Source organism: Bufo bufo, chromosome 11 (assembly GCF_905171765.1).
Source record: "Bufo bufo chromosome 11, aBufBuf1.1, whole genome shotgun sequence".
Lineage (NCBI taxonomy): Eukaryota > Metazoa > Chordata > Amphibia > Anura > Bufonidae > Bufo > Bufo bufo.
Window position 1 is genome coordinate 80,839,416 of NC_053399.1, and position 19,368 is coordinate 80,858,783.

At 42.1% G+C, this 19,368-nt stretch overlaps 1 protein-coding gene across 4 annotated transcripts in view; it reads right to left on the reverse strand.

Moving 5' to 3' along the window:
- Window positions 1-2,133: 2,133 nt before the first annotated feature.
- The window catches only part of MTA1 (metastasis associated 1), a 114,886-nt gene continuing 97,651 nt past the window's right edge, over window positions 2,134-19,368 (reverse strand). For 2 of the 4 annotated variants that reach the window (XM_040412835.1, XM_040412834.1), the window contains exons 18-20: window positions 17,081-17,112; window positions 8,859-9,010; window positions 2,134-3,380 (exon numbers count right to left, since the gene is read on the reverse strand). In XM_040412835.1, coding sequence (XP_040268769.1) covers window positions 3,239-3,380; window positions 8,859-9,010; window positions 17,081-17,112 — 326 coding nt within the window. In that variant the 3' untranslated portion in view covers window positions 2,134-3,238. The remainder of the gene's footprint in view (window positions 3,381-8,858; window positions 9,011-17,080; window positions 17,113-19,368) is intronic. The other 2 variants (XM_040412838.1, XM_040412836.1) reach the window with 1 other exon arrangement.

Here is a 19,368-nt window from a genome sequence, read left to right on the forward strand (position 1 = left end):
AAAGGGATATGTCATAATGGATGCAGGGACATGCATCTATCTTGAGAGACAGGGGGGCTGTTTGCTGGTTGCAGTGTATGGAGAGGTGGCCGCTCACAAATGGTTCCCTCCATTCACTTCTATAAGGCTGAGTTCACACGGGCAAGATTTCCGCGCGGGTGCAAAGCGTGAGGTGAACGCATTGCACCCGCACTGAATCCGGACCCATTCACTTCTATGGGTCTGTGCACATGAGCGGTGATTTTCACGCATCACTTGTGCGTTGCGTGAAAATCGCAGCATGCTCTATATTGTGCGTTTATCACGTAACGCAGGCCCCATAGAAGTGAATGGGGCTGCGTGAAAATCGCAAGCAAGTGCGGTTGCGGTGTCCGATTTTCACGCATGGTTGCTAAGATGATAGTCTATTCACTGTATTATTTTCCCTTATTACATGGTTATAAGGGAAAATAATAGCATTCTTTAATACACAAATGCTTAGTAGGTCAATTGAGGGTTAAAAAAAAAATAATAACTCGCCTCCTCCTCTTGATCACGTAGTTGCCGACCTCTTCTTACTTCTTTAATCATGAGCTGCCGGCTAAAGGACCTGTGGTGACGTCATATCACATGGTCCAATCACATGGTCCATCACCATGGTGATGGACCATGTGATGAGCTCAGTGACGTCACCTCAGGTCCTTTGACAGGTCCTGAAGAAAGAACTGGAGACCGGCAGCTACGCGATCAATTGGAGAAGGTGAGTTAATTTAAAAAAAAAAATTTAACCCTCAATTGACCTTCTACTAAGCATTCTGTATTAAAGAATGCTATTATTTACCTTCTAACCATGTTATAAGGGAAAATAATTACATCTACACAACCTTGAACCCAAACCTGAACTTCCGTGAAGTAGTTCGGGTCTGGGTACCACATTCAGTTTTTTATCAAGCGCGTGCAAAACGCATTGCACCCGCGCAATAAAAACTGAACAACGGAACGCAATCACAGTTAAAACTGACTGCAATTGGGTACCTACTCGCGCGGGTTTGCCGCAAATCACCCAGGACGCATCCTGAGCCAAAACGTGACGCCCGTGTGAACCTAGCCTAAGAGTCTCAAAGACAATCCAGGAACTGTGTTCGAAACCTCCATGGAGGGAAATGAAGTGCGCCTTCAGCCACCTCTCCATGCCCTGCAGCTGGCAAACAGGGCCAGAGTCCAGACAGATGTGGGTTCCAGAGGACCCTTTAACCCCTTAGTGACCACCCATACGTGTTTTTACTGACGTAAACAAAGGGGGTTTTAGCTAAACGGCTGGCTTTAATCAATCATTACATGTACTTAAAATGGTGTATTAAAAACTATAACTTGTCCTGCAAAAAAAATAAGACCTCATACAAGTACATTTCTGAAAAAACAAAAAAGTTCTAGCTCTTGGAATGCAATTTTTTTAAAAATGTGCTTGGTCACTAAGGGGTTAACTATACAGGTTTTACAGGGCTGTATAGGAAATTATCATTTCATCTGAGCCAGCTATTTAACAGAAAAGTTACAAATGAAGGTGCACAACATAATTGCACTAAAATCTAATACTTTTTGTGTAATTAAAAAAAAAAATTAAAAAAATTTGGTATTGCTACAATTGTATCAAGAACTAAGAATAACGGTTAAGGAGTTCTCTGGCCTTTGTAGTGGAAATTTTTTATTTTTTGCCAGTCAGAAAACTCAGAGGACCCCTTATTTTTACTGCACTGTAAACCGTGAAATAAAAAGGGCGCAAAAAAGGCATAACTGCTAACTATTTTTAACCAGCCCCTGCAATATTTTTTTAAAACCCCCGCTCCCCCTCCAAAAAAAAAAAACGCCTTGATAATGCTACATTGACAGAACAGCGGTGACATTAAAATACTTGTTTAAATAATATGTTTTTATTGTGTGAATGTATTAAAATGTTTAAATAAAAAACACAACTCTATATGTATTTGGCATCGCCGTATTTGGACCAACCTGTAAAATAACGTTAAGTGGTGCCGCTAAAGATTACAACTCATCCTGCAAAAATACACCACGGGAGGGGGGGGGGGTGATATAAAGGTAAACCAAAAAAAAAAAAAATCTCACGTGTTCAGAGTGTTCCAGGAGCAGCGTGCCTATATATCAATGTCTCTCACCCGTGGTAGTTATAGAAGCAACAGAGCATCTGCCGATGGATTCTCACCAGCTAATCCCAATAGTAAGAAGAACGACTTGTGACTCCAGCATCTGCTCCAAGCCATTCCTTACTGATCTACTCCATGTTCTACAGATAAAACTTGCAAGGTTTCGGCTATATACTAAAGCTGGTAGAACCTGGAGTAGATCAATATGGAATGGCTTGGTGGAGATGCTGGAGTCACTAGTTGTTCTTCTTACTATCTCAATCACGTGCTGCTCCTCTGAGGTCACCGATGGCCCCGCGGATGGAACCAGTAGCAGCAGCGACAGCTTGGCTCTGGACGCGAAACACTCAGAACAGACGAGTTGTTTTGTTTTATATCACACCATGCCCATGGTTCCTATTCTTGGAGAACCCCCTTAAGGTTGAAATAAAAATAGGCATACTGTAAAAAACCTTACCGTGATAGTTTCTGTGTAAATCTATTAAGTTCATTGCAAAAATGAATGGATTACATATGGAAACATTTTAATTTCTTTTTTTTTTTTTACTTTAAACGCATGTCACAAGAAGCACATTTATGTCTTGTCAGACCTCAAAATGAAATCCCATAAGTTACAGAGTTGTTGTCATTCAGTCTATAACTGCAATAAAAAACAAAAAAAAAACAATAAATGGCACTTTCAAAAAGTAAAATGACACATCTTGTAGAAAGAAAGGCATCAGCAATGATACATTATTTCAAGTGTACAAAGTTTTTTTTTCCTATCTTTAATTTCAATTGAAATTAAACACTAAACAAGATCTGCCCAAATGTCCCTTTAACGACTTGCGTTCCCGTTTCAGTCGGCAAAAAAAACACAGTCACTTCGACGCCAAATAAAGAAAATAAAAATAAAATCAAATGCATAATCTACACATTTAAAGGAAATTGAGGGAATGACTGGTTAACAAAAATTGACCAAAGGGTAACAAGTCTTTAGATTTAAATGCTTGTACAAAGCATGGAATCCTTTAAAAGATGCAAACAGCTGCAAAAGTTTTCATTTCCTCATAGTGTAAAAGTCAAGTATTGTTCGGAGAAGAAACTTCTGGTGGAGATCAGTCCTCGATAACAATTGGTTCGTCGTTGACAGGGTGTCGCACCGGAAGTCCCACTTGAGACTGGCAGATGACTATGTGTCGGTAAGGCCGTCTGGCAGCTCGCTTGGTTTCAGAGGACGAGAGAAGTTTGCGGGCTTTCCTGGAAGATAAAGTGAGATGTTTGCTTTATAACATACTCTGCTTCTTAGGATGTAATAAAACGAGTTTAAAAAACAATCAGCAAATTATACAATGGTATATACAACCCTTGAGACATATTATATTACATCATGGTCATGAAGATCAATGATACATCAGTAACCCCAAATGGCAGAAGCATATCACTACCAACATGTTTATAATAAATGGTGACACCTAGATCGAGTAGATTCCTATACTCTGGGTTGAGAGGTAGAAAGACAAGTGCTTCTAAGCAGCAGAGTGTGAGTGGACTGGCATGACAGTCAGCGGAGAGGCACACCACGGTCCCCATATCTTTTCAAATTTTTGAGGGCATCCTCTACGAGAAAACATAATCTTCTCCAAGGGAATGATGTTGTTTACTAGAGTTTTCCATTGGCCAAACACGGGGGGTCTGTCCGCCATCCATCGGAGAGCAATCACCTTTCGGGCAAGAAAAAGTGTTTCCCTCATAAAAGTGAGTACATAGTGTGATCGCGAGTCATCCTCAACTATCCCCAGGAGACAAGCCTTGGGGCAGACTTCTAGGGTACCCGGAATCATAGTGGACAGGACATCCACCACTGCTCTCCAGAATGATCGAATACAGCTACAGTCCCGTATGAGGTGCCAGAAATCCGCATTCAACTGCGCACACCTATGGCAACCCGTATGGGGCATCCTGCCCATCTTGAAAAGTCTGGTCGGAGTGAGGTAGCATCTGTGTAAAATAAAGAGTTGTGTCAATCTATTAGTGAGAGATGGTGATACAGCTACAGGGGCAACTAATGCCTCACTCCAATCCTCTGCTGACAAAGTGGAAATCTTGTTTTTCCACTTTCCCTCAGCACCTAAGGAAGAGGAAGAGAGTTTAAAAGGGCGGATATTAGCCCTCTCGGCCCCTGAGTTCTGAAGACCCCGATGAGTGGATAGGCAGAGACTGATCTTTTGAGGACCCGTAGTTGGACCTGAAGGGCATGTCTCAACTGTAGGTATCTAAAGAAATGTGGGCGTATGATCCCAGCCTTGGACTGCAGCCGAGAGAAAGAAAATAATATTCCATTTTCATATAGGTCTTTCAGATGGTGCACTCTATATCCTTTCCAGACACTCTCCCCTTCACAATGTAACAGATGAGGAAAGAGTGGATTATTTCACAGTGGGACATCATCTGGCAGGTCACTATATTGTTGCAGTTTTGCAGCCTTCCAAACCTGATGTGCAAGTCTATGGACCTGCAGGAGTGGACCTGGTACAGTCGAAGGGCCCTCTACAATGGGCCAGAGGGTGGAAAGTCACAAATGTGTTTGTAGATAATATTCAGAGTTAGGGAGTACATCCTGGGTCACCCATGACACCAGATATTGCAACTGACCAGCAAGAAAATACAAATACAAATGTCCCATTACAATAAGCTGATCACAGTGTCCTCTAGATTTCTGCATAAATTTGACCTAAAACTACATCCAATTTTCACACAATTCCCAAAAGTAGATGAAGATAACCAAATCAACAAAGGAATAAATGATATTAGACTTGTTTATTGAGGAAAATGATCCAATATCACGTGTCTGTGAATGGTAAAAGGATGTGAACTTTTAGGATTAGTAGATAATTTGAAGGGGAAATTGTCGTCCCATTGATTGAAAATACCGGATTCTAATTAGGTGCGAGTGGGTGAGCCGTTTTAGAACCAGGATCTGTCAAAACATATGAAGTGTATCATGGCACAAAAAAGGGAGATTTCGGAGGACCTCAGAACAAGAGTTGTTAATGCTCATCAGACTGGGAAAGGTCACAAAACCATCTCCAAAGAGTTTGGACTCCACCAATCCTTAGTCAGACAAATTGTGTACAAATGGAGGAAATTCAAGAACATTATTACCCTCCCAGGAGTGGCGGACCAACAAAGATCACGCTAAGAGCAAGGCGTGTAATAGTCCAGTGGTGACAAAGAAACCCAAGGTAACCTCTAACTAACGGCCTTTTTCACATCAGCAAATGTTAATGTTTAAGAGTCCACCATCATGCTTGACCATGGCAGGATTACAAGGAGAAAGCCACTGCTCTCCAAATAGAACATTGCTGCCCATATGCAGTTTGCTAAAGATGAGAAGCGTTTTGTAAGAAAAAGACTGAATTCCAGCAGCAACAACAACAACAACAAAAAAATCCCATCTGTGAAATATAATGATGGTAGTATCATGGTTTCAGCTTGTTTTACTGCATCTGGGCCAGGACGGCTTGTCATCATTGATGGAACAATGAATTCAGAATTATATCAGCAAATTCAAGGAAAATGTCAGGACATCTATCCATAAGCTGAATCTTAAGAGAACGTGGGTCATGCTGCAAGACAACGACCCTAAGAACACAAGTAATTCTACCAAAGAATGCTTAAAGAAGAATAAAGTAAAAGTTTTGGAATGGCCAAGTCAAAGTCCTGACCTTAATCCAACAGAAATATTTTGGAAGGGCCTGAAGTGAGCAGGTCATGGGAGGAAACCCATCAACAGAGTAGAAGCTGTTTTGTATGGAGGAATGGGCTTAAATTCCTCCAAGCTGATGTGCAGGACTATTCCACAATTACCAGAAACGTTTAGCTGCTGTTATTGCTGCACAAGAGGGTCACACCAGCAATCATGTGATCACTGGGTGCCTTGGGGTCAGAGCAGAGCTGTCAGGTCTTAGCAGACCCTGATCAGCTTTGCCTTGATACAATACCTCCACAGGGGGCCGTTTTCCCCTGTAACTGGGGCAGACATACAACAGGGATGACCTTTGAGAATAAACTAAAATAAATATTTTTGGTATACAACGGTAAATACACTATACTACAATAAAAAATATAGCAGAGAGCAGCAGTGTACTGCTTATCTGAACAGTCTCACTGGAAAGTAAGTGTTCCAGCTCTAATCATAATCTCCAAAGCACATGGGATAACGTAAGCTGAAGGATGGAGAAAAGATGAATGAGAAAGGAGTAGTAAACATAGTACCTACTGGGCCACCTGGACCCTTAATCTCTTCCTGACCTTCAAGTGTAACTATGTGGTAATTACTTAGACATAGTTATACTTATCCAAGTAATTCAGAGATTGTACTTCATGTTAGTGGTAAATCTGAGCCCATATGTTTTATCTTTATTTATAAAAAGAATTAAAAAATCCTAGATTTTCGGAACATTTTGAAAAATTTGTTATTTTCTAAATTTTAATTCCTCTGCTTTTTAGGGTGCATTTTGTGGTCCACAAATAGCGCATCTGCAAGAAATACTGATAACGTCCGTGTTGCAGCCATTTATTTTTGCTGACCCATTGTAACAATGTCTATTCTTGTCTGCAAAATGGACAACGATAGGACACGTTCTATCTTTTTTGGGGACTGCGGAATGGACATAAAAATGTGGACATCACATGGTGTGTTGTTGGCATTTTTTACGGCCCCAGTGAAACGAATGAGTCTACATCCAATTCACAAAAAATGCGGATCGGATGCAGACCAAAAATACGTTAGTGTGAATGGGGCTTAAGACAGATAGTGATACCTCATGAAATAGTTATTAATTAACATTCCCCATATGTTGACATCATTTTGTTAGTACCATTTAGTTTTTTTTAGGATGTTAAAAGGCTTAGAATTTTTGAAGAAAGTTTCCAAAGCCAACTTTAACCCCTTCCAGCAAATGCCAGTTTTGACCAAATGCCATAGCCTCATTTTTTACCACTATGTGGTAATAACTTTGGAGCACTTTTACTTGTCCAAGCTATTCTGAGATTGTTTTCTCGTGACACATTGTACCTCATGTTAGTGGTGAATTTGAGTTGATATGTTTTACACCTTTATGCATAAAAATATACAGAGTTTACCGAAAATTTTGGAAAATTTGCCATTTTTAAAATTGGAATTTCTCTGCTTTTAAGATAATGACTCCTCGCAAAATAGTTATTAATCAACATTCACCATTCTGTAACATTGGAAAACTTACAATTTTGGAAACTATTTTTTAAAATGTTCTAGAAAATTTACAAAACCGACTTTAAGGACCAATTCAGTTCTGAAGTCACTTTGAGGGGCTTACATGATAGAAACCACCCATACATTTTATAAACTACACCCCTCAATTTCTTCAAATTAGTCAAAAAAAATATTTCTGAAAATTGGTTAACCCTTTAAGTGTTCCACACCAACTAAAAGGAGGTGAAATAAAAAAAAAATCATTTTTCTTTTGGTGCAGATTTACTATTCTTCCTTTACTGCTAGTTTCGGCAGGGAAAGCCATCCGGATAACTATAATGGGGACTGGCAAGATCCAGCCGCATTCAGGCAAATATGCCGAGAATCTGGATATTGGAGGAGAGCCCTGCTGTTACCCTTTCTGAGTGATTGCCCGATCAGTAATGGATGGTACTGACCAGTGCTCGCGGTTTTAGGACACAGGCAAGCAGATGTCGAGTGCATGCAAAAATGTGAGCTAACACTGAACCTGAAATGTACTGCCACAGTGTGATGGTCTGCATGTACTTGTTTTTTAATCGATAGATGTCTCTTCTATCATGAGGCACTAGATGGTTGCAGTGTGTATTTGGGGTATTTGATTTATGTTCAATTTGTAGCCTACCTGAAAGGCGAGTGCTTGTATGTGACATAAGATATCAGTAGGAGTACATTCCTATTTATTGGTGGGGCTACCCCTTTAAATCTTACCTGAGGGAGACACTGGACACATGGGGTCCACACCTTTTTGAACTTGTGGTGCACAATTTTTTGGAGAGTGGAAAGCTTTTGCCATTACCCATAAAGGTTTCTTTGACCAAGCCAAAAACAAACTAAAGCTACTTTCACACTGGCGTTTTGGCTTTCCGTTTGTGAGATCCGTTCAGGGCTCTCACAAGCGGTTCCAAAACGGATCAGTTTTGCCCTAATGCATTCTAAATGGAAAAGGATCCGTTCAAAATGCATCAGTTTGCGTCCGTTCAGTCACCATTCCGCTCTGGAGGCTGCCTGCAGCGTTTTTCTGTCTGTCCTGGGATGCGGAGTGAGACGTTCTCCGACACAATAGAAAACGGATCCGTCCCCCATTGACTTTCAATGGAGTTTATGACGGATCCGTCATGGCTATAGAAGACTTAATACAACTGGATCCGTTCATGACGGATGCATGCGGTTGTATTATTGTAACGGAAGCGTTTTTGCAGATCCAAGACAGATCCGCAAAAAACGTTAGTGTGAAAGTAGCCTAAATTCTAGAGCTATTCTGGCCTTCAAAAAAATGTAACTTTTTTATAATACGTCAAAGAAAGACGGATGAAAAATGCAACGGATTCACTTGCAAATATTTACTTTAACCTTCTTGCAAGACATATAACACGATAACTTACCTCTCATTTCCAAAGGATTAATCCATAAAGTGCTTTTAAAATCTCAAACTGTAACACTTAGGCCTTATTGGTACCTACCTTGTATCTTCTGTCGCCATATAAAAAACATCATCAGGCGCATCAATCCAGTTCATCTGCCTCCTCTTGACTGGAGGCAGACAACCACCTCGGATTAATCTGACCTTTGCTGGGTAGGATTTCCCATTGAGCAGTAAGTTTCGGTTTGGTCCCTTGTGAAAAACAAAACAAAAACAAAAAAAAACACAATTCTATAATCCTAATGACGTTTGTGAAACTCAAGCACTAGACAATGGTTACCTGGCGTTAATAAGAAGTTTGCTATTTAGGTCAGCATTTAAAATCCCCTACTATTGTGAATGATTAGCAAGTCGCTACATTGGAAAAATGACGCCTAAAAGAATTATCGCCTTTTACAACTTAACTAATTAAAGGCTCTTTTAAGGGCAATAGTTAATCGCTAACGAGCGTTCATAGGAAACACTGGTTAGCGATTATCTAGCGGTGTAAATGTACTGGCGACTACCCAATGTACGAGCGCAGCGCTTGTACATTGTGTGGACACAAAAATCGCCGTTTGCCGTCTTGGGGAAGAGCGATGGCATTAGCGATGCCACCAGCGAACAGCAGATGGTCGGGAAGGAAGCGTTCTGCTCTGTTGTCCCGTTATCTGCTCCTATGAATACATCCTTTTCATACTGGTTATCCTCCCACTCCTTTTATAGAAAGCCTAACCCCAAATGCCATGACCGCGTACATAAAAATCAGCATACCATAAGTAAACATAGTAACATACCTTTCTGCAACCTTGCAAACCCCAAAATCAAGGTGGCCATACACATGAACTGTAAGTAGGTCAATGGCTGAACAACTGTTGATCAAACGATCGTCTGGTGAACCATCATTTTGCCGAGGCAATCGTACCCATATTAGATCGTACTGGCCATTAGTCATTCAAACTGGCCATACATGTTCAATGACAGCGGCAAAGGACGGCCACTTTTGGGAAGATTCTTTCAAGAGAAGTTTGTAGACCAAATGTGTTCTTAGGAGTCAAACATGGCCGATGTAGATTCATTGGTGACGACGACAGAGCATTGTTAAATTCCACCCAAGGGACGTTTACGGTGGTTGAAATTGTGCATTTCCACCAGCTTTAGTCTAATGCAGGGATCAGCAACCTTCGGCACTCCAGCTGCTGTGAAACTACAATTCCCAGCATGCCCCAGTCATTTCTATGGGCGTTCAGAGAAGAGCAGAGTAAATATGCATGCTGGGAGTTGTAGTTTCACAACCGCTGGAGTGCCGGAGGTTGCCTACCCCTGGTGGGCATCCTTTATCAACCTCTGGTGGCGGCTTAGCTACCTTGAGAACATAAAGATTGGGCATATTGTAATCTAACACACCAGACTCGGAAGGCCGAAACACCTCTATACACATGAGATTCAGTGGTCAGCTGTTGTGACACTACAGCACCCATCGTGCTCAGAGAACAGTTAGGCAGGTGTACATGCTGGGAGTTACAATAGCTGGAGTGCCAGAGACCACTGCATTAGCGCTCATTCACATGGCCATTCCATTTGCGGCCCCCCAACGCACGGGCACCATCTGTGCGGCTGCCACGACGGATACAGACCCATGCAAATTGAATGGGTCCGTGATCCGTCTGCACGGCAAAAAAATAAAAAATGTGCGAAGGCACGGAGAGAAACCCCACTGAAGCACTCCATAGTGCTTTCGTGGGGTTCCAGGTCTCTGTTCCGCACAACATGCCCGGATTGTGGACCCATTCAAGTGAATTGGGTCCGAATCCGTGATGTGGGATGCACACGGCCGGGACGTAATATAGGCACAGCCGAACAACGGTTGTGTGAATGAGCCCTTAGGTGGTCGTTATATCCTGCGAGAGGGGAGTAAGCCATTGCTCCAAACCTCTGGTGGTGGCTTATCTCCCCCTTATACCCCTTCTACTTATAAACAATCATGCAGCTTACGGATTAAATAATATCAGTAATAAGGAAAGGTTGTGTAGCAACCAGAGACAGGCATTAAACATACGGTATGGTAAACTTTTCAAGTACAGACTGCTAGCAATAAAGTAAAAATGAAGATGAAAAGCAAAAGAAAATGTGAGAATGGGTGTAACATGCAATCAAAACTGAACTCAAGTACAGGAAAAGCTTGTAATCTAGCTATACAAAATCCCAAATGCTTCATCTGCCTGTACAAAGCCGATTATATCTTATGTAACTTTTCAAGAGATTTTCTGGTTCGCATCCATTAAAGCGATAATTTATGAATTTTGTTATTTTTCTTTAGCTTTATTACTTCTGTCTTTAGCTCTGGGTTGTGGTCACATGACCATGTCCATGCAGCTCTTCCTCATTTCCTGTCCATAGGCGGGGCAGGGACAAGGGTGTGTCTATGAGCTGGGTGGGAGGAGCTATAAATTAGCTGGGCGGTGCTGGGGCTGTGGCAGAAAGAAGAAGTGCATCATGGGTTTGGTTGCTTACACAGTGAAAACGTGTCTAAAGTGAAGAAGTAGGTGAAGTAAGAAACTGCATAAGCAAATCTTATTAAAAAAAACATAGCAATCCTTTAAGTCATCAGAAAAAGTAATAGAATGATAGTAAAACTTTTTTTTTTTTTTAGGTTATTGGGGGCTACAGCGGTTAAGGCTCGACGTTCTTTGTTCCTATTGTTTTCAGTCCCACTTACAGGGACTGATTACCGGTCATCAGGCGATCACTGGAACTAATACTGCTGCTTACTGTAATATGTACATGTGCTCACCAAGTGCTTTCTAGGGGGAATCTGATGGACCGGTCTCCCTTGCAGCCGCAAACATATGGCAATCGGTGCTCATTTAAACAGCCTTAATACGGAACGATGTAAGCTGTTTAGGGGACAAGCATTCGAAACGATGACTTCCCCCCATACAGTTTCCATTATGTTGGGAGCACATTCCCCGTTTACACTGCCGACCAGCGAGCATTTTTATGCTTGTATAAAAGATGTGATCAGCAGGGTTTACATGGGCCGATCATCAGCCAGTGTGAAGAGACCCATGATTTGCCAATCTATTACCTGTTCATCTATGCAAAATAAAAAAAGCCGAACTGATCGAGCCCTGTAACTTTTCCTTCTTCATCTGCATTCAAATACATGTAAACTAAAACAGACGAAATAGACTACAGCAGGGATGGCCAACCTGTTGCAAAACTACAACTCCCAGCATGCCCAGACTGCCTACAGCAAGGCATGGTGGGACATGTAGTTTTACAACAGCTGGAGAGCCGTAGGTTGGCCAGGAGGCATCGGTCCAGCCAAATGTCATGGTCAATATGAATTGCAAAACCTGTGCTGACAACAGGTCCAAAGCTACCATCTAGCACAGGCCAAGAGGTTCCATGTTGACTTCACAGAGATGTATGGCTATAAAACTTCCATGGACTATGAAATGAGCAAAGCTCAGCTAGCATCTGCTTGGTTCTCATTTATCCAGGTCATGATTTATTCTTTACAGATATACCAAGGCAACTAGACTTACTGTAGATTTCTTGAAAACGTTTCACTCGTTCTTCCAACGAGCTTTCTCAATTCTGAGTGACTCAGTGATTCAGCTACATATTTATTCCCAGAGAATTCTTGTACAGTCACTCAGAATTGAGAAAGCTCGTTGGAAGAACGAGTGAAACGTTTTTAAGAAATCTGCAGTAAGTCCAGTTGCCTTGATTTATTCTTTACAGATATTTTGCTATACATAGCCTCTACGTTTAACACCTATGTGGAAAGACTGACACCGTTCATCATCATGGTTAGTATCTAGCCTGGAACAATGCCTGAAGCCGCCAGAGCACCAATCGCTCATGGCACCGATGCCTCACGTTGGGGAGGTGAGCAATGACTAAAGACCCCTATATCCTGTACATCCTTCTCAAATCAAAAGTAGGACACAACCAAGAAGACCATTTCCTTAGAATTTTTTTTATTCTCAGCTGTGATGAGGTTTGCTCTCACTTTTGATTACAACAGGAGAGTGGATCTCCCAAACATGGTGTGCAGCCAGCCAGGCACTGTATGGCAGCATTGTTCAGTCACTAAATACTGGTATTGTTTCACAAAATGTAAGAAAAAATTAAGTAGTTTAAAAAAATATATATTAATGTGCAAAGGATGGAGCATGCCTTGTGGATGTCTACTTGGTTAAAGGGGTTGTCCCACGTAAAATATTCTACGGTTCAACCCAGCACCTGGATCAGAATACTTTAGTAATTGCTTGTAATTAAACATTTTGTATAGCCACTGAGCTATTTAATAAAATATATCTGTACAGTGCCACCTGCTGTTTGTTCTTTTCCTTATTTCTTTGTCCTGCTCACTGAAATGGACGCACATGCTCCGTTTCATCCTTCAACTGCCTCCTGAGCTGTGATAGGGAGAGCATGGACACGCCCCCTGAACTGTGATAGGGAGAACATGGACACGCCTCCTGAGCTGTGATGGGGAGAGAGCTGCAGCACTCCCCTTGAGTAAAGAATGGATAGATCTCTTGAGCCCTCTGATTTTCATGTTTTACATTAGTCATGGCATAACCCCATTAAGTAAATCCTACAGAAAAAGCTCTGGGTCAAGCACTGTAGGAGGCATCATTCCCTCCCATCAAATCTGAAAGGCATTCTACACCAGCCAACAGTTCATTCCTAGTCACTGCCTGCTTGTTCAGCTGACAAGCAGCAATTATCCACCCTGTATGGGGGAGAAATGATCATTACTGTGATCATTCCTCCTCATACGGATTCATTGTTTGTCAGTAACACATACCTGTTTATACAGGGTGATGTGCCACATTAAAGATGTGATCACCCTACGTGATTCGTACGTCTACACGTGCCAATTATTGAGAATGAGCATTCTAAGGCTACATGCACACGACCGTTGTGCGTTTTGCGGTCCGCAAATTGTGGATCTGCAAAACACGGATGGCGTCCAGGTGCATTCTACCATTTGCAGAACGGCACGGACAGCCCTTGATCTAACTGCCTATTCTTGTCCGCAAAACGGGCAAGAATAGGACAGGTTATATTTTTTGGGCGGATCGCGGAACGGAGCAACGGATGTGGACAGCACACAGAGTCGTGTGAATGTAGCTTTAGGAACATTTGTTCTTTACAAGTTTCTTGATCCCTGGCCTAGAACTAGAAATATTCATTTCACCCAACTCTTGTCTACCAAGATATCGTGTGTCGGTGGAGAGCCTGGTCGGCCAAACCCACCATTGTCGTTGGGTTTGGATGACAAAAGAATAAGGTATATGGCCACCTTGAATCAGAAGGGGGCAAAAAATGTGGTATAACAGAACACACAAAAGATCCCAATCAAAAACACCTCACTCCATACATTACTTATAATATACATAATATTCTGCAGAACCGTACAGAAGAGGTGTTCGAAGAAATTCTCTACCCAACAGAGCTACGATGTGAAAAACGAAAAACATAAGCGTTCCTTCCCGACAATCGCCTGCTCGTCAGTGGAGAAAGCCATGCAGCCATTTCCTCCACAGTTTGGGAAGCAGTGATCACTAATGCCATTGCTTGTCTCCATCGACAGCAGAGGCTGTTTAGACACCACGACCTACTGCCTGCTGGGCAGAGCAGTCTGAACCCGATTCGCTCAAAAACTTTGTTAATAATAAGCACTCTGTACAGCCTTATAATGTATTGGCTATTGCCAATCTTCTTATTGCCACCAGTAACGTGAGACTTGTTTAGTCTCGTGCCTGGTCCGTTACAGTTAGTTTTTGCGCGTATATTCACATTTCAAAATCCGAATTCAAATTTGAGATTGTGGCTCATTGAGCTTCACTCAACCCTACTGCCTGCTAACGATAATTTAGATGTCCGCAGAAGAAATCTTATTACCAGATGAACGAGTTTTTCTCTCATTCATTGGGTTATCGTCGGCAACTTTACACCGGCAGATCATCGCTAACGAGCTTTTTGTAGGATGATCTACTGATGCTACTATTGAAGTGACAGGGAGCTGTGCTGCAGAGCAAATACAGCCCGCTACATGGTGTACCGAGCTGTGGTGTTACTTCCAGAACCTGTGACTGCCACTAATGCCTGGGGTGCTGGGTATCCAGAAAACTCCTTGAAGACTTCTACTAGATGACACAGAGCAGGAAAAATTAAGAATCCACTCCCTAGTGTGCACTGTGTAGTCAGCGTTGTTGCATCAGGCGATTGATAATTCAAGCTTAGTGTTAGCAAAGCAGTTCAAGCCATCAGAATGCACCCACACCTATCAGCAGAATCAACCCTATTAAAGAAGACACACTGCTTGGTAGGGTTGACCCTGGTTGTTAAAAGGACACTTGTCTTCCAGAGATGAATAGTTTTATTCTTTATGCAAACTGGGGCTTCAGTGCACTGAGGGGCCTGTCAAGGTGTAGGAAACAGGGTCGACTGAAGCCCTGAAAGAATAAAGGACTATTTTCTCGGGAACGCCGTAACCGATTTTCACAAAACAGCAGGGTTAATCCTAAAATGCACTCTGCCTGGATTGATAGGGTTGAGTAGACCCTGCTGACGGTTGTCAAACATCACAGGCTACAACCGTTAGGAGTGAACAATTTCTTAGCCTCACACGCGCACTTGTCTCAAGTATCCTTCAGCTCCTTGTCTTCAGAATACACCTTAATGACTATCTTCTGCCGAGTGCGCCATGCATTTGAATACTAAACAGGGGAGACTGTTAGACATGGGCGGACTGGGTACTTAAAATGGCCCTGAACAAAAAAAACTAAAAGTGGCCCCATGTAGTAGGTGGGTCCAAGTTCACAGAAGTCCTACAGAATCAAAATAAGAAAATACTGCTTCCTTCACCGAGAAATTTCCCTGCAGTGTCTATGGCTAGTCCACCCCTGGGCGTGGGCCCCTGCTGTTAGAATGGACAACCTTGTTCCCTGTGTGCACAATCAATGTTTTAGTCCCCCCTGCACACGAACGTGTGCACCCTGTGGTCGTGCTGCGGTCCGCAATACGGCAACGGGAAGCACACGTTGGTGTGCAGGGGGCCTTACAGTACCAGATGCCAGCTCGGGGACTACATTACTACTGCTACATACTCTAGCCCTATGGCCTCTTGCCTGAGGAGTGCAAACAATCATATGATCAGTGATACATGTGCGATGTGGAGACTAAAAGACCCAAAAGAACAACTAATGAATGTAAAAACAAAAAACAACAAGTTGAACCACAGTACAGACTACACATAGTTAAAGGTGTTGTCCCACAAAAAATATGCTGCAGTTTTCAATTGCATGTAATTAAAAATGTAGTACAGCTACTTATATTTTAAGCTATAAAATGTATCTGGATAGCGCCACCTGCTGTTTGCTTTTTATTATTATTTCTCTGTCCACCTCGCTGAGATGGATGCACATGTTGCCTCCTAAATGGTGATGGGGAAAGAGATTGTCATGTACTTTATGATGGCTGATTTTTTTTAATCATTAATCATGGGATAACCCCTTTAATGAAAATAATCCCTTACATCCATGGGCCTAAATGGTGCCCGATGAACCCCACTGGCTATAATGGAGGCCACTGGGTTTTTGTCATGCGACCCAGCACTTTTGCCTTATTTTGTCCCATATTTTTGATGGAAGCTCAAGCCTCCTGCAGATATGAACGCAGCGTTACCTCCTATGGGAACAAAGAATCGGGCATGTTGAAAGCCAACACGTCGGATTCTTCTTTCTCCCCATATCTTCCGTTAGGAGACAGTTTAGAGGCCCCATCTACATAACAGTCTCCTGGTGCCTTCGATTTTGAGGGTTTGGCTAAACTATCTAATGTATGTGACCAAGATCAATTGGAGATAGCACCCGCAAGGCTACAGGTGGCAGATGCCAACTATGCAGCCCTAGCAGAAATGCCGTTGGCACTACTTAGCGTTAAAGACAAATCTTGTAATCCAAGATGTTGCAAAAAAATATATAACTAAAAAACTGGGATATAAAGTTTGCAAAAAGGTCTATGTAATGATGTAAATAAAATAAAAATGCAATACACCTAACATAGTAAACCCCATCATCTAAATAAACGTAACATCAGGAACCCTTGCAACCTCACTAGATTAATAAAACAAAAATACAAAAAAATGTGAAAACATACAAAAAAAAAAAAAAAAAAAGTGCCATGTGCTGAATTTCAGATGCACGGATCACTCCAAGCTAAGTTTTTTTTGTTCTCTTTAAATGAACATTATCTTACCATTTGTCTGGTTTGTCCATGGTTAGGAATACCTAACAAACATGAAAAAAATAGATTTGGTAAGACATTGTTTCCGAGTAGTTTCTGCAAATTCACAAAACATTTCAAACACTGTTAAGAATGACACAACATATACCGCACTGCGCACAAGAGGGTACATAATAATACACCAGTTAGTAATTAATCCTACACAATTAGCGCTCCCGCACTAGTCACTACTCAGGCAGCAAGCAAGCGCTGACAACGTCTAACGTCAATGCTTCTCTAATGATTATATAAAGAGGTTCACACGTCCTACAAGTTCATTCAACCGCCCGTGAGACAATATGGGACAACACAGTAGCATCAGGAACTGGGTCCATCTGTAAAGGCTTATAGGGTAGAAGGGATCAGAGTGGAGGTTGGGTGGGTGTAATATACTATACTAGTTTCTACAGATGACATATTGAGAATTTGTGAAGTTGAGAGATCAACTGGTCTACATGATTACATTACCACAACCTTAAAGTGGTAACAGTCATTCGTTTTTTTATTTTTGTAATATATCGGGGCAGTGATACTGACCATTTTTGTAATATACTTTAATTACTTAAATTGTACATTTCTATTAGAAAAATAGCTCTAAAATGAGCCATTTTGAGCCTTAGGGCCCTTTCACACTTGCGTTCTTTTCTTCCGGCATAGAGTTCCGTCGTCGGGGCTCTATGCCGGAAGAATCCTGATCAGTTTTATCCTAATGCATTCTGAATGGAGAGAAATCTGTTCAGGATGCATCAGGATGTCTTCAGTTCCGGAACGGAACGTTTTTTGGCCGGAGAAAATACTGCAGCATGCTGCGCTTTTTGCTGCGGCCAAAAATCCTGAAGACTTGCCGCAAGGCCGGATCCGGAATTAATGCCCATTGAAAGGCATTGATCCGGATCTGGCCTTAAGGTAAACGTCGTTTCGGCGCATTGCCGGATCCGACGTTTAGCTTTTTCTGAATGGTTACCATGGCTGCCGGGACGCTAAAGTCCTGGCAGCCATGGTAAAGTGTAGCGGGGAGCGGCATACTTACCGTCTGTGCGGCTCCCGGGACGCTCCAGAGTGACGTCAGGGCGCCCCAAGCGCATGGATCACGTGATCACATGGACACGTCATCCATGTGCATGGGGCGCTCTGACGTCACTCTGGAGCGCCCCGGGAGCTGCGCGGACTGTAAGTATACCACTCCCCGCTCCTACTATGGCAACCAGGACTTTATTAGCGTCCTGGCTGCCATAGTAACACTGAAAGCATTTTGAAGACGGATCCGTCATCAAATGCTTTCAGTACACTTGCGTTTTTCCGGATCCGGCGTGTAATTCCGGCAAGTGGAGTACACGCCGGATCCGGACAACGCAAGTGTGAAAGAGGCCTTAGCAATGCTTCTCTGTCAATACACAGTGTTGAGCAAGTCTCCACAATTATGTAAACAGAAGACAGAGGAGCGTTGCTAAGGCTCAAAATGGGTTAACTTTACAGCTATTTTTCTAATAGAAATATAAAATTTCAGTAATTAAAGTATATTACAAAAATGGTCAGTATCACTGCCCCGATACGTTACAATTTTTTTTTAATAAAAATGAATTACAGTTACACTTTAATGTTTCCATATGGGTCTAAGCCCACAAAAATCCCTTGGGGTGATGCAAAGTCTAACATGGACCACCACCAGAGCACAATGGCCCAGATTTACTACAGTGTTTTTGCCTGAAATCTATCCACAAAGTGAAACAAATTGGCACAACTAGGATTTCTGCACTTTTTTCCGACTAGCTCAACAAGGTGGCGTGCTTACTGGGAAGAGGCGGGGCTTCGCAGGAAAATGGGCATGGCATAAGATGGGAAATTTTGCATCAAAATGTGCCACAATTCTGACATAAAAATCTATCTCAAAGAAAGCCAACCGATAGTTGTTATAGAGTCAGAGAAAAGTGTCCGTCCTGCACCAGATTTATCACCCAGCCTAAGCCCCTGTTATAAATCTGCCCAGAAAGCCTAAATTTATGTAATCTATGGGATTAGTAAATCCGGGCCAATGTGTCTCCATATGATGAATAGCTGCTGCAGGGAGAATGGAAATGAGGACACAGCCTTATTTCACCTTAAGGACCAGGCCATTTTTTGCAAATCTGACCAGTGTCACTTTAAGTGGTGATAACTTTAAAACACTTTGACTTATCCAGGCCATTCTGAGATTGTTTTTTCGTCACATATTGTACTTCATGACACTGGTAAAATGAAGTAAAAAAAATTCATTTTTATTT